This window comes from Heterodontus francisci, chromosome 17, assembly GCF_036365525.1.
Source record: "Heterodontus francisci isolate sHetFra1 chromosome 17, sHetFra1.hap1, whole genome shotgun sequence".
Classification (NCBI taxonomy): domain Eukaryota; kingdom Metazoa; phylum Chordata; class Chondrichthyes; order Heterodontiformes; family Heterodontidae; genus Heterodontus; species Heterodontus francisci.
This window is the reverse complement of record NC_090387.1, coordinates 40,329,458-40,342,948: the sequence shown is the minus strand read 5'-3', so window position 1 is coordinate 40,342,948 and position 13,491 is coordinate 40,329,458. Positions and strand designations below refer to the sequence as shown.

At 43.9% G+C, this 13,491-nt stretch overlaps 1 protein-coding gene across 1 annotated transcript in view; it reads right to left on the bottom strand.

Annotated features, from left to right (window-relative positions):
* The window catches only part of ankrd27 (ankyrin repeat domain 27 (VPS9 domain)), a 113,624-nt gene that overhangs the window by 67,819 nt on the left and 32,314 nt on the right, over positions 1-13,491 (bottom strand). Inside the window, 2 exon segments of the mRNA XM_068049317.1 lie at positions 3,109-3,241; positions 5,162-5,240. Coding sequence (XP_067905418.1) covers positions 3,109-3,241; positions 5,162-5,240 — 212 coding nt within the window.

The window sequence follows — 13,491 nt, the reverse complement described above, 5'->3', positions numbered from 1 at the left end:
AAAGCGCCCTGAGGGGAGCCCCCAGCTATGGAGATCAGCCTCTCCTCCCCTTTCAAGGCTCACTTGAATCTCCTGCTCACCAGGGAAAGGCAGACCTGAAAAAGACTCCAGGCACCTTGTCCTTCTCTCGCCTTGCCATTGCTGCGTTGAGCTCATGGCCAAGGTGATGGTGTGCAGGACTGCGCACTTCTGTGGAATCTGGCTCTCTATGTGCATCGCCAACCTCTCGATGGAGGAAGCCATGCGCTCACATTCCCAAGACATGACAGCACTCACGGCATGGATAGACTCCTCCAGCATCCGCTCATGGCCGTGCATGGCCTCTGACATCACCACTAAATGTTGCCTTGCCTCTCTCCGCAACTCCAGCATGCCCTGTGCTGTCGACACCAAAGGCTCGTCATCAGCCTGAGGCTCAGCATGGGCCTGGCCACCCACAGTACTCCAACTGTCAGTGGCTATGGCTGTCATAGCCTCGGTCAGCTGCTCAGGTGCATGTGTGGTGTTCTCACAAGCTCGTGACCCTGAATCTAAGGCTGAGCGCATACCTACCAAAGTGAACGTCTCTGCTTTGGTGGAAGGTACAGAAGAATCATGTGATGGTGCATCCTCTGGCTGCTTCTCCTCCTCAGAGGAGGACAGCTGTTCCCCTTCAGTGGAAGGTGACCTGCATGAGAGAACACGAACATCTGAGAGGTTGTGCAGATCTTCTCACGTCAACCATGCATGATGTGGATCACCAGAAGCGTTGGGGAGGTCAAATCCTGTCTCACAATCCACTAGTGACTGGCTGCCCTGGGCCCCCACTAGCTCCAGTGAGCTCTTCCTTAGTCGTTGAGAGGCCAAAGATCTTGGGTGCCCCTGCCTGCTCGAGGTCTCCCTCATGTTATGTGTCCATTTGTTCTGCAAGTGGAAAGATGGGCACAGTGAGACTTTGTAGGAAGAGCAACAAAGCAGTTATGCTAGTGGCAGCCATTCATCCCCTGATGGGGTCTCCTACATGGTTTCTCCCCATGTCTGCTCTCAGGGGATGTAACGGAGGTGAGCTGTGAAAGGCAGTGGCCTGTCGCCGAGAAGCTGATATCATCTGCCAGGATGTGATGAAGCCTCACCCCCTTGCCAGTGCCTTTGCGCTGACTCCCTTCCCATGTTACACTCCCTCCCACGTAGCCACATGTAAGCCCCAAAGAAGAGGGAGATATGTAGGACTCAACTTGGTAGAAGGAGGTCATTCACCCTCTTCCAACACTGGACCCAGTTGCGGGGGTGTGGGAGGGGGGGGGGGTGGGTGGGGGGCGGGTGGTGATCCAATGGCTGCTAACCTCCTCTGTGATCTCCATCCAAGCTTCCTTGGTCAGGTGGAGGATCTCTTCTTGCCATCACTTGGAAAGGAGGACCACCTGCCTTTCCCATGCAGCCTGCAGGAGAATCTCCAGGGAGGCATCGCTAAACCGTGGGGACACCCAGTGTCTTGCCTCAGCCATGTGGTCAGGTCAATCTGGCTGTCTGCCAATGGTGGTATGTTCTTCTCCAGAGGTTGGGGGGGCGGGGGGGGGTGGTGAGAAAAGATGACATTCCAGGAGTTCCAAAAGCTGCTCACATGTCAAGCACCACTCCAGAATCAGTGATTCACTGAAAGATAGCAATACAAGCAGGGCTGGCAGCGCGTTAAATATGGCACCAACACCGGCGTTCGAGTCATCTGATGTCACAATCACAGCCTTGGAGCCCGCCCTCATCGAGAGGCCCTGTGCCTCAAATATGTTAAGTGTCCACCTGCCGTATGATTGCAGTCAGCTGGCTGCATGCATTACAGGCGGCGACGCCACCCGCTTCTGGGTCTCTGAAATCCAGCAATGGTTTTGGAAAGCAAATCGTCTGGAGTACATTATATTTATCTTCTATAATGTATAAAATCCTGCACATGCATAAACTTCCCATGTCACATTTACTTTCTATAATACTTTACTACCACTCCTATTTCCACTACATCTCTTACAATAAATTTGCAATTTATCCGACTCGGCCCTGGTCGAGTCCTCCAGTCTCATTTTTTTTTTAAATGTTCGGAGTGCTGTTGCTTGTTTACTTGCCTAGGTGTCCTCCCAATTGCATCTCCAAGATGGGTGGTGCTATGAACAGTGTCACCTATCAGATTAGATAAAAATCAGGCCTACAGCCCAATTCGGATTACTCCCTTCCTGCTGCTGCTTCTAACCCATCTAATCCCAGAGCCCTGGACCAATGCTTTCCAGCATGTTAGCCTGCACCCCCCTACCCTCACCACTCATAACTGAACCTTAACCTGGACCAAGTGATAAACCTAGTTCCAAAGCCCCTCTCCCACTGCTTCTTTCTGCCTCCTTTTGTCAAATTTCCCCCCTCAAAACCACCCCAAATGTCAAGCACCCATGTCCTTTTTCTCATTGATGGTCCTCCTGAGAAATCCATCCCAATGCTGTCCTGTTATTAATGGTATCCAGCAACGCTCTCCCGCCACACTGCCCCACCCGCACCCCCCCCAAATATTTCACACATACGCAAGTCTAACCTCGCATCATCACAACACCAGGTCTCTCCTTCCAGAGCTCCAACACACTCCGTTAGTGCTGTACATTTACACTCCTTATACTTACCAGACCAAAGTACCCTCTTTCCAACGTTCCCCAAAACCAGACTCCTTAAGCACAACACCCCTTCCAGGTATTCCCAGATATATGCACTTCCTGTTGGATACAACAACCCCAAAAACTACCTTCCTAATTCTACTAACCCACTCAGCACTTCAATTGTATTCTATTATTTGCAGTTCCAAGAACCTACCACCAGTCTAACTGCTATCTGGAATATTTTCTCTACTACTTTTAAAGTGAATCCTATTTATGCTGGGCAGTTTTTTTTAAAATTAGCTACTTAAGATCATCATTTACAGCTTCCACGCAAAAATGCACAATCATAGATTTAAGGCTGAAAATATCACTAACTGATAAAACTGGATTTAACTCATTTAATCATTATCTTGCATTCCAACTAACTCTAAACAGAAAAATGCAAAAATGAAAGCCATGGATATTGAGGGATCTTTCATTAATATACAAGGGTTCTTACTGGTTGACCAAGAGTCAGGTTGCCCTGATGAATATACTCTACAGCAGCTTCGAAGGAAGTTAGACAATATCCCAGCTCATCCTTTACTGCACTGCAAAATCTAAAATTCTTGATATAACTGAGATTGGCCATCCTGTAATGAAAAAAATGTTTGTATAAACATTGTGAAATAGATTTTTGCTATTACATACAAGATATTGATTGCATGTTTCACCAGATGTAACGAAGTTTAATATTTTGAATGTCTTAGAAATAACAATAGTACCCTAAGAATGCAGCTAAGAACAGTTATGGAACATTCAATATCACAGGATTATAGAGAAGGGAAGGATTTATTTATAACTTTTCACATCCAAATGTTCTGCACAACCACTAAATTACTTTTAAAGTGGAGTTATTGTTATTTTGTAGGCACGAACATCAGACAATTAGCATATAAGATCCGAAACAGAAAATTAGATGCATGATGACTTTTGGTGATGACGATTTCAGCAAGAATGTTAGCCAGAACATAGGGACAACTCCTTGCTCATCAACAAACGGTGCCATGGGATCTCTTAAGTCCCTCTAAATGGTTGCATGGGGCCTTGGGTCCAAATCTCATTTAAAAGACAGCACCTCAGATAATAGAGAACTCCTTCAAAGTTGTATTGAAGTGTTAACTTGGATTATGTGAACCCTCAAGCCTGACTCAGGAGCAAGTATGTACCAAATCTACACATATGGCACTCAATTAACTGCTTCCTCTGTATATGAAAAATTGCTTCAATTTCAAAATATACTCAGTCCAGCTGCGGTCAGTTCACTATATGGGAAGTAGGCATCAGTAATGAAAAATGTACACGTAGCACTGGAGATGCAAATATGCAAGGGATATCTTGGGTCAATGATGCAAAAAAAAAAAGTAGTAACCTGCAAAAAAAGTATATATTTTTCTAGAAAACACATTATGAAAGTGTTTCCATTTTTTTATTTTTTTTGAGGACTTGTGTTTTAAAACTGAAAAGATTCCATGGATGTGTTTTGTTACAAAGTTCACTGAAAGGACACTTGGGATGATGTTTGAAAACAACCTTCACTGGAAATCATGTGCTTTAAGGTCAATAAACAACAAAATGTTGGTGACCTGGGGAAGATGTTTACTGAGAAGTGACATGTTAAGATTTATAGTGGTCAGGAGGTTGTGACCTGCTGCTTGGGGTTTCGCTTCTGAAATGTTGTTTTGGTTCAGTTGGGCTGTGGACTGTGTTTGAAAAGCAGTTGAAGATCAACCTGCCAAGAAAGAAACCCCAACTCATCTTTCCTGCACGTCTCTTAGAGGTGCTGTGAAGTCCAGTGTGTCAGCTCCTCTTACCTCCCGTCTTTGAGAAAACCCTGCACGTTCAGTGTGATAACCGAAACCCTTGATGCCATCATTTCTCCTGAGAAGCTGGAACAAACCTGCCAGATTAATTCTCAACACCGCCTGGAATGAACTGCTTCTGAAAAGATCCCACTGACCTGTCACCATATAGCTAGACGCCCAACCAAAAGGGACAATTGACATCCTTCAATATCTTCTTTTTTTTCTTCAAGAATTAGCAAGTATTTGGCCAAAGGTTTTTTTTTGTCTTTTTCTTGTAACAGACTTTTGCAGAGAGAATTTCTGTATTTCTTTCAGTGTGAGAGTGTGTGTGTGTGTGTGGTGGATTTTAAAAGGGAATTTCATATTTCAATCTGTGTTAATGCTTTGCTTCATTACTGGATAAGGGTTGTTTGATAATAAACAGATAATTTTGTTGTTTATTAAAAGAAACCTGGTTGGTGTATCTTATTCTGGGATAAATAGTAGAGTATATGATTGACCATACTGGTAACTGGGTAAACATATGTTGTGCTCTGTGGAGAAGTGGAACTAGAAAAGACAGTGCACTCCTCTCACCTCAATCGTAACAACGTGAAGAAGTTAAGAACAAGCATGTAGGTAAACTGTTAAGCAATAGGCAACATTTTATTCCCTAAACTGGTTAACAAAGAAAAATCACTATTTTAGTTTGAACATTCATAAACTTACCAATTAGGGATTTCTGTTTTGACCAGTAAATAAAGCAGAACAGGCAGCAGATCATCAGCAGACATAGAATGTAAATTAACTGAAAATAGAAAACAACATTTTTGGCAAACATTGTACAATCACATTTGATAAATAAATTGCAAACAGAGTTCCAGCAAATTCTAGGCAGCATTTTTTAATTCACATCATTGTAACAGCATATGTACATCGCAGGGTGCAAAAGTCCCAGGAAATTATGGTAAGAGTGACTTACACCATTATTCACATCACGCCATAATTTCCTGGGATTTTTGTGCCATTCCTCAGTTTCCCCTCGCCAAAGTTAATCATAACTTTGAACCCCCCCTCCCCTCCCATTAAAATCAATAGTGATCATGAATTTGCTGAAATTACATGACTGGATTGGCACTGTCACTTAAAGAAAAACTTGGTTATTTTCAACAAACGACACAGTGATGATGATAAAAGTAAATTACAGAATTAAGTATTTGCAAATACTATCAGTTCAGGTTGAATTCAGAGCATTTACGTATTCTTGGAAATCAAAAGCTCTTTGTCTGTTACTGTTCTAAAGAATAAACCTTAAAGCTGCAGTAATATTAATTTTGAAACAATGCATGCCAACGTTCTTGTTCCAGTGCTAATAGCACTTCCATTGGTGGAAAAAGCACTAATATGTTAACACCACACTTACTGGCATGCCTTTTGTAACATATTCCTCATCATTTACTTCAAATCATTCAGAACCAATTTGACTAATGAACTACATGTATCCTTTTAACTGATTCATTACATACGAACATACAAATTCGAAGCAGAAGTAGGTCACTCGGCCCTTCGAGCCTGCACCGCCATTCAATAAGTTCATGGCTGAACTGATTACTCCACATTTCCACCTACCCCTAATAACCTTCCACCTCCTTGCTTATCAAGAATCTATCTACCTCGGCCTTAAAAATATTCAAAGTCTCTGCTTCCACCGCCTTTTGAGGAAGAGAATTCCAAAGACTCACAACCCTCAGAGAAAAAATTTCTCCTCATCTTTGTCTTAAATGGGTGATCCCTTATTTTTAAACAGCGACCCCTAGTTCTAGATTCTCCCACAAGGGAAAACATCCTTTCCACATCCACCCTGTCAAGACCCCTTATATTATCTTATATGTTTTATTTAAGTCGCCTTTTACTCATCTAAATTCCAGCAGGTACAAGCCTAGCCTGTCCAATCTTTCCTCGCAAAACAGCCTGCCCATTCCAGGTATTAGTCGAGTAAACCTTCTCTGTACTGCCTCCAATGTATTTACATCCTTCCTTAAATAAGGAGACCAGTACTATACACAGTACTCCAGATGTAGTCTCACTAATGCCCTTTATAGCTGAAGCATAACCTACTTTTGTATTCAATTCCCCTCGCAATAAACAATAACATTCTATTAGCTTTCCTAATTACGTGCTGTACCTGCATACTAACCTTTTGCGATTCATGCACTAGGACACCCAGATCCCTCTGCACCTCAGAGCTCTGCAATCTCTCACCATTTAGATAATATGCTTCTTTTTTATTCTTCCTACCAAGGTGGACAATTTCACGCTTTCCCACATTATACTCCATTTGCCAGGTCTTTGCCCACTCACTTAACCTATCATTTGTAGCCCCCTTATGTCCTCTTCACAAGTTACTTACCTACCTATCTTTGTGTCATCAGCAAATTTAGCAACCATACCTTCGGTCCCTTCATCCAAGTCATTTATATAAACTGTAAAAAGTTGATGCCCCAGCACAGATCCCCGTGGCACACCATTTGTTACATCTTGCCAACCAGAAATGACCCATTTATGCCTACTGTTTCCTGTTGGCTAGCCAATCTTCTATCCAAGCCAATATGTTACCCCCAACATCATGAGCTTTTATTTTTTGCAATAACCTTTGATGTGGCAGCTTATCAAATGCCTTCTGGAAATCTAAGTACAATACATCCACCGGTTCCCCTTTATCCACAGCAGTAACTCCCTCAAAGATCTCCAATAAATTGGTTAAACATGATTTCCCTTTCACAAAATCATGTTGTCTCTGCCCGATTACCTTGAATTTTTCTAAATTCCCTGCTATACTGTCTTTAATAATAGCTTCTAACATTTTCCCTAAGACAGATGTTAAGCTAATTGGCCTGTAGTTTCCTGCTTTTTGTCTCCCTCCCTTTTTGAATAAAAGGAGTTACATTCACCGTTTTTCAATCTAACGGAAACTTCCGCGAATCTAGGGAATTTTGGAAAATTAAAACTAACACATCAACTATCTCACTAGCCGCTTCTTTTAACATCCTAGGATGAAGTCCATCAGGACCTGGGGACTTGTCAGCCCGCAGCTCTGACAATTTGTTCAGTACCACTTCCTGGGTGATTATAATTTTTTTGAGCTCCTCCCTCCCTTCCATTTCCTGACTTACAGCTAATACTGGGATGTTACTTGTATCCTCAATAGTAAAGACCGATGAAAAATATATGTTCAGTTCATCTGCCATCTCCTTATTATCCATTAATAATTCCCCAGACTCACTTTCTATAGGACCAATGCTCACTTTGTTAATTTTTTTCTTTTTTAAATATCTGTAGAAACTCTTACTATCTGTCTTTATATTTCTAGCTAGCTTTCTCTTGTACTGAATTTTACCCTCCTCATCAATCTTTTCATCATTCTTTGCTGCTTTTTATATTCTGTCCAATCTTCTGACCTGCCTCCCACCTTCGCGTAATTATAGGCTTTTTCTTTAAGTTTGATACTATCTTTAACTGTTTTAGTTAACCACGGATGGCAGATCCCACCCTTGGAATTTTTCTATTCTGTGTATTCTGAAATATCCCCTTAAATGTCTCTCACTGCATCTCTACTGACCTATCCCTTAACCTGATTTGCCAGTTCATTTTGGCTATCTCTGCTTTCATGGCCTCATAATTGTCCTTATTTAAGTTTAAAATACTGGTCTTGGACCCACTCTTCTCTCCCTCAAACTGAACGTAAAATTCAATCATATTATGATCGCTGCTACCTAGGGGCGCTTTAACTATGAAGTCATTAATTAATCCTATCTGGTTTCATAATACCAGGTCTAGTATAGCCTGCTCTCTGGTTGGCTGAAGAACATATTGTTCCAAGAGATTATCCCGAAAACATTCTATATACTCCTCATCTAGGCTACCTCTGCCCATCTGATTTTTCCAGTCTATAATGTAGGTTAAAATCCCCATAATTATCACTGTATCTTTCTGACAAGCTCCCATTATTTCTTCCTTTATACCCCGTCCTACAGTGTGGTTAATGTTAGTTGGCATGTACACCACTCCCACAAGTGACTTCTTTTATTTTTTTTATTTATTTAGAGATACAGCACTGAAACAGGCCCTTCGGCCCACCAAGTCTGTGCCGACCATCAACCACCCATTTATACTTTTCTTTCTTTTGGGCCTCCTTATCTCGAGAGACAATGGATACGCGCCTGGAGGTGGTCAGTGGTTTGTGAAGCAGCGCCTGGAGTGGCTATAAAGGCCAATTCTGGAGTGACAGGCTCTTCCACAGGTGCTGCAGAGAAATTTGTTTGTTGGGGCTGTTGCACAGTTGGCTCTCCCCTTGCGCCTCTGTCTTTTTTCCTGCCAACTACTAAGTCTCTTCGACTCGCCACAATTTAGCCCTGTCTTTATGGCTGCCCGCCAGCTCTGGCGAATGCTGGCAACTGACTCCCACGACTTGTGATCAATGTCACACGATTTCATGTCGCGTTTGCAGACGTCTTTATAACGGAGACATGGACGGCCGGTGGGTCTGATACCAGTGGCGAGCTCGCTGTACAATGTGTCTTTGGGGATCCTGCCATCTTCCATGCGGCTCACATGGCCAAGCCATCTCAAGCGCCGCTGACTCAGTAGTGTGTATAAGCTGGGGATGTTGGCCGCTTCAAGGACTTCTGTGTTGGAGATATAGTCCTGCCACCTGATGCCAAGTATTCTCCGAAGGCAGCGAAGATGGAATGAATTGAGACGTCGCTCTTGGCTGGCATACGTTGTCCAGGCCTCGCTGCCGTAGAGCAAGGTACTGAGGACACAGGCCTGATACACTCGGACTTTTGTGTTCCGTGTCAGTGCGCCATTTTCCCACACTCTCTTGGCCAGTCTGAACATAGCAGTGGAAGCCTTACCCATGCGCTTGTTGATTTCTGCATCTAGAGACAGGTTACTGGTGATAGTTGAGCCTAGGTAGGTGAACTCTTGAACCACTTCCAGAGCGTGGTCGCCAATATTGATGGATGGAGCATTTCTGACATCCTGCCCCATGATGTTCGTTTTCTTGAGGCTGATGGTTAGGCCAAATTCATTGCAGGCAGACGCAAACCTGTCGATGAGACTCTGCAGGCATTCTTCAGTGTGAGATGTTAAAGCAGCATCGTCAGCAAAGAGGAGTTCTCTGATGAGGACTTTCCGTACTTTGGACTTCGCTCTTAGACGGGCAAGGTTGAACAACCTGCCCCCTGATCTTGTGTGGAGGAAAATTCCTTCTTCAGAGGATTTGAACGCATGTGAAAGCAGCAGGGAGAAGAAAATCCCAAAAAGTGTGGGTGCGAGAACACAGCCCTGTTTCACACCACTCAGGATAGGAAAGGGCTCTGATGAGGAGCCACCATGTTGAATTGTGCCTTTCATATTGTCATGGAATGAGGTGATGATACTTAGTAGCTTTGGTGGACATCCGATCTTTTCTAGTAGTCTGAAGAGACCACGTCTGCTGACGAGGTCAAAGGCTTTGGTGAGATCAATGAAAGCAATGTAGAGGGGCATCTGTTGTTCACGGCATTTCTCCTGTATCTGACGAAGGGAGAACAGCATGTCAATAGTCGATCTCTCTGCACGAAAGCCACACTGCGCCTCAGGGTAGACGCGCTCGGCCAGCTTCTGGAGCCTGTTCAGAGCGACTCGAGCAAAGACTTTCCCCACTATGCTGAGCAGGGAGATTCCACGGTAGTTGTTGCAGTCACCGCGGTCACCTTTGTTTTTATAGAGGGTGATGATGTTGGCATCGCGCATGTCCTGGGGTACTGCTCCCTCGTCCCAGCACAGGCATAGCAGTTCATGTAGTGCTGAGAGTATAGCAGGCTTGGCACTCTTGATTATTTCAGGGGTAATGCTGTCCTTCCCAGGGGCTTTTCCGCTGGCTAGGGAATCAATGGCATCACTGAGTTCCGATTTGGTTGGCTGTATGTCCAGCTCATCCATGACTGGTAGAGGCTGGGCTGCATTGAGGGCAGTCTCAGTGACAGCATTCTCCCTGGAGTACAGTTCTAGGTAGTGCTCAACCCAGCGGTCCATCTGTTTGCGTTGGTCAGTGATTATGTCCCCCGATTTAGATTTGAGGGGGGTGATCTTCTTGATGGTTGGCCCAAGAGCTCTCTTCATGCCATCATACATTCCTCTGATGTTTCCGGTGTCTGAGGCCAGCTGAATATGACTGCATAGGTGTTGCCAGTAGTCGTTTGCGCAACGCCTAGCTGTTCTTTGTGCAGTACTTCTGGCTGCTTTAAGTGCTGCGGATGTTAAATCGCTGGGGGCTTTCTTAATCCTACACTAATCCCATATTCCTACCACATCCCCACCTTCCCTATATTCCCCTACCACCTACCTATACTAGGGGCAATTTATAATGGCCAATTTACCTATAAACCTGCAAGTCTTTGGCTGTGGGTCGAAACCGGAGCACCCGGAGGAAACCCACGTGGTCACAGGGAGAACTTGCAAACTCCACACAGACAGTACCCAGAATTGAACCCGGGTCGCTGGAGCTGTGAGGCTGCGGTGCTAACCACTGCACTACTGTGCCGCACTATGATTGCTTTTATGATTTTTCATCTCTACCCAAACTGCTTCTACATCCTACTCTCCTGAACTTAGGTCATCCCTCTCTATTGTGCTAATACCATCATTAATTAACAGACCTACCCTTGACCTTTTCCTAGCTTCCTGTCCTTCCTCAATGCCATATCCCCTTCAATATTCAGGTCTCAATCTATGTTGTCCTGCAGCCATGTCTCAGTAATGGCTATCAGATCGTACTTATTTATTTCTATTTGTTCTCAGTTCATCTGTTTTGTTTCGAATGCTACATGCATTCAGATACAGAGCTTTTAGTTTTGTCCTTTTATTATTTTAGTAACCTCTAGCCTTATCTGTTGATTTACTCAGATTTGGATGCTCTGTCCCTTCCTGTCACAGTCTGTTTATCATTTCCCACATTAATATCTTTCTCTGTTGCCTTGTCTCTACTCCTTGATTTACCATTTCTTCCTAAATTTGATGCCTTGCCCCCACTATTCAGTTTAAAACCCTCTCTACTTCCCTAGATATGTGGCTTGCTAGAACACCGGCCCCAGCACGTTTCAGGTGTAGACCGTCCCAATGGTACAGCCACCATTTTCCCCAGTACTGGTGCCAGTGCCCCACAAACCAGAACTCACTTCTACCACACCAGTCTTTGAGCCACACATTCATTTCTCTAACCTTATTTGCCCAACGCCAATTTGCACGTGGCTGAGGTAATAATCCAGATAGATTATTACCTTTGAGGTTCTGCTTCTTAATTTGATGCCTAGTTCCTCATACTGACTATGCAGAACCTCTTTCCTTGTCCTGCCTATGTCGTTGGTACCTACATGGACCACAACGACAAGATCCTCCCCCTCCCACTGTAAGTTTCTCTCCAGCCCTGCGCAGATGTCCTGAACCTAGGCACCGGGCAGGCAACATAGCCGTCTGGACTCTCGCTCTTTGCTGCAGAGAACAATGTCAATCCCCCTAACTATACAGTCCCCCTACTATCACTACATTCCATTTTTCTTCCTCCACTTGAATGGCTTCCTGTACAATGGTGCCATGCTCAGGTTGCTCATCTACCCTATAGCCCTCACTCTCATTCAAACAAGCTGAAAGAACCTCAAACCTCTGGATCCCTTTACCTGCCTCAGCTGCAGCCACACTCTCCTGTCCCTGACCACTGACCAAATCAGAGGACCCTATCCTAAGGGTGTGACCGCCTCCTGGTACAAAACGTCCAGGTAACTTTCCCCCTCCCTGATGTGTCGCAGCGTCTGCAGCTCGGACTCCAGTTCAACGACTCTGAGCTGAAGCTCTTCGAGCTGCAAACACTTACTGCAGACGTGTTTGCCCTAGATCACACTGGCATCCAGGAGCTCCCACATGCTGCAGCCGTGACACATCACCTGTCCTGCCATCCTTAATATGTTTTCGTTAACTGCTTAATTATTTTATTCAATTATTTATTTTTTATGTATTTTTATTAAGCTTACCACTAGTTCCTTTACTATTTTAAACGTTAGGATTAGAATGGACCTTAATCACTTACCAGACACTCACTAAACAAGTAGCTTCTTCCCAAACCAATCAGCTACCTGCTTGCCTGTGATATTTGATGCTATGTTTGATTTAAATGCTTACCTGTATACTCACCCCAGCGGCCCCCTGTTTCCCTGCTCTCTCTGTTGATTATGACATCACTCTGATGTCACTTTTCGATTTTTCCCTGCTCCGCTTCAGCCATGCTCCTCTCTCTCTCGCTCTCTCTGTCCGGTCTCCAATTCTGGGCTTTTGGCGTGCTTTTTAAACCTCCACTCCCGCCGAGCTCCTTTCTCTCTCTTGCTCGGTCTCTGGTTTCCGACTCTATTTATTCCCTGCTTTTAACCCACAACCAATGATAATGCATGTATTAATGCAGGTGCATTGTCTGAATGGGCATAAGTTCTGATATTGGATTGCTCAGATTACAGCACCAAACTAAGGACCTATTTGTATGTATGCCACTTTATCTATATAGGATAGCTGTATTAAATCTGCAGTTTATCTCATTACTTTTGATAGATGTATAATTTTATTAAATTCTAATCAAATATACAATAGCATATAAAGCATCAAATTAGGCTGGACAGCCTACTGCTTACACCTAAAAATGAACCATCCAGAACCTGTGTAAATATAAATGTGTATTTGTCTGTTATTTACATCGATATGGAGCACAAGTAGAATAAGTTCCATGAAATGTCACTTTAAAAGCAATCACATTATAAGTACAGAAAAACAGATATATAATGCAGTGAGACATTTAGCTTGGATAGTACCCCACTACGTACTATGTTGCTGATTCACTGTGGATCTTGGTTCTCACTTTCCAATTGGGATAGAACAAATCCAAACTAATCACATAGATGCATTATTCGGATCCAAGGGTGGCAGCTTCTTATATTAATGCAGATGACCCTCTATTCTCCAAAATAGGTACA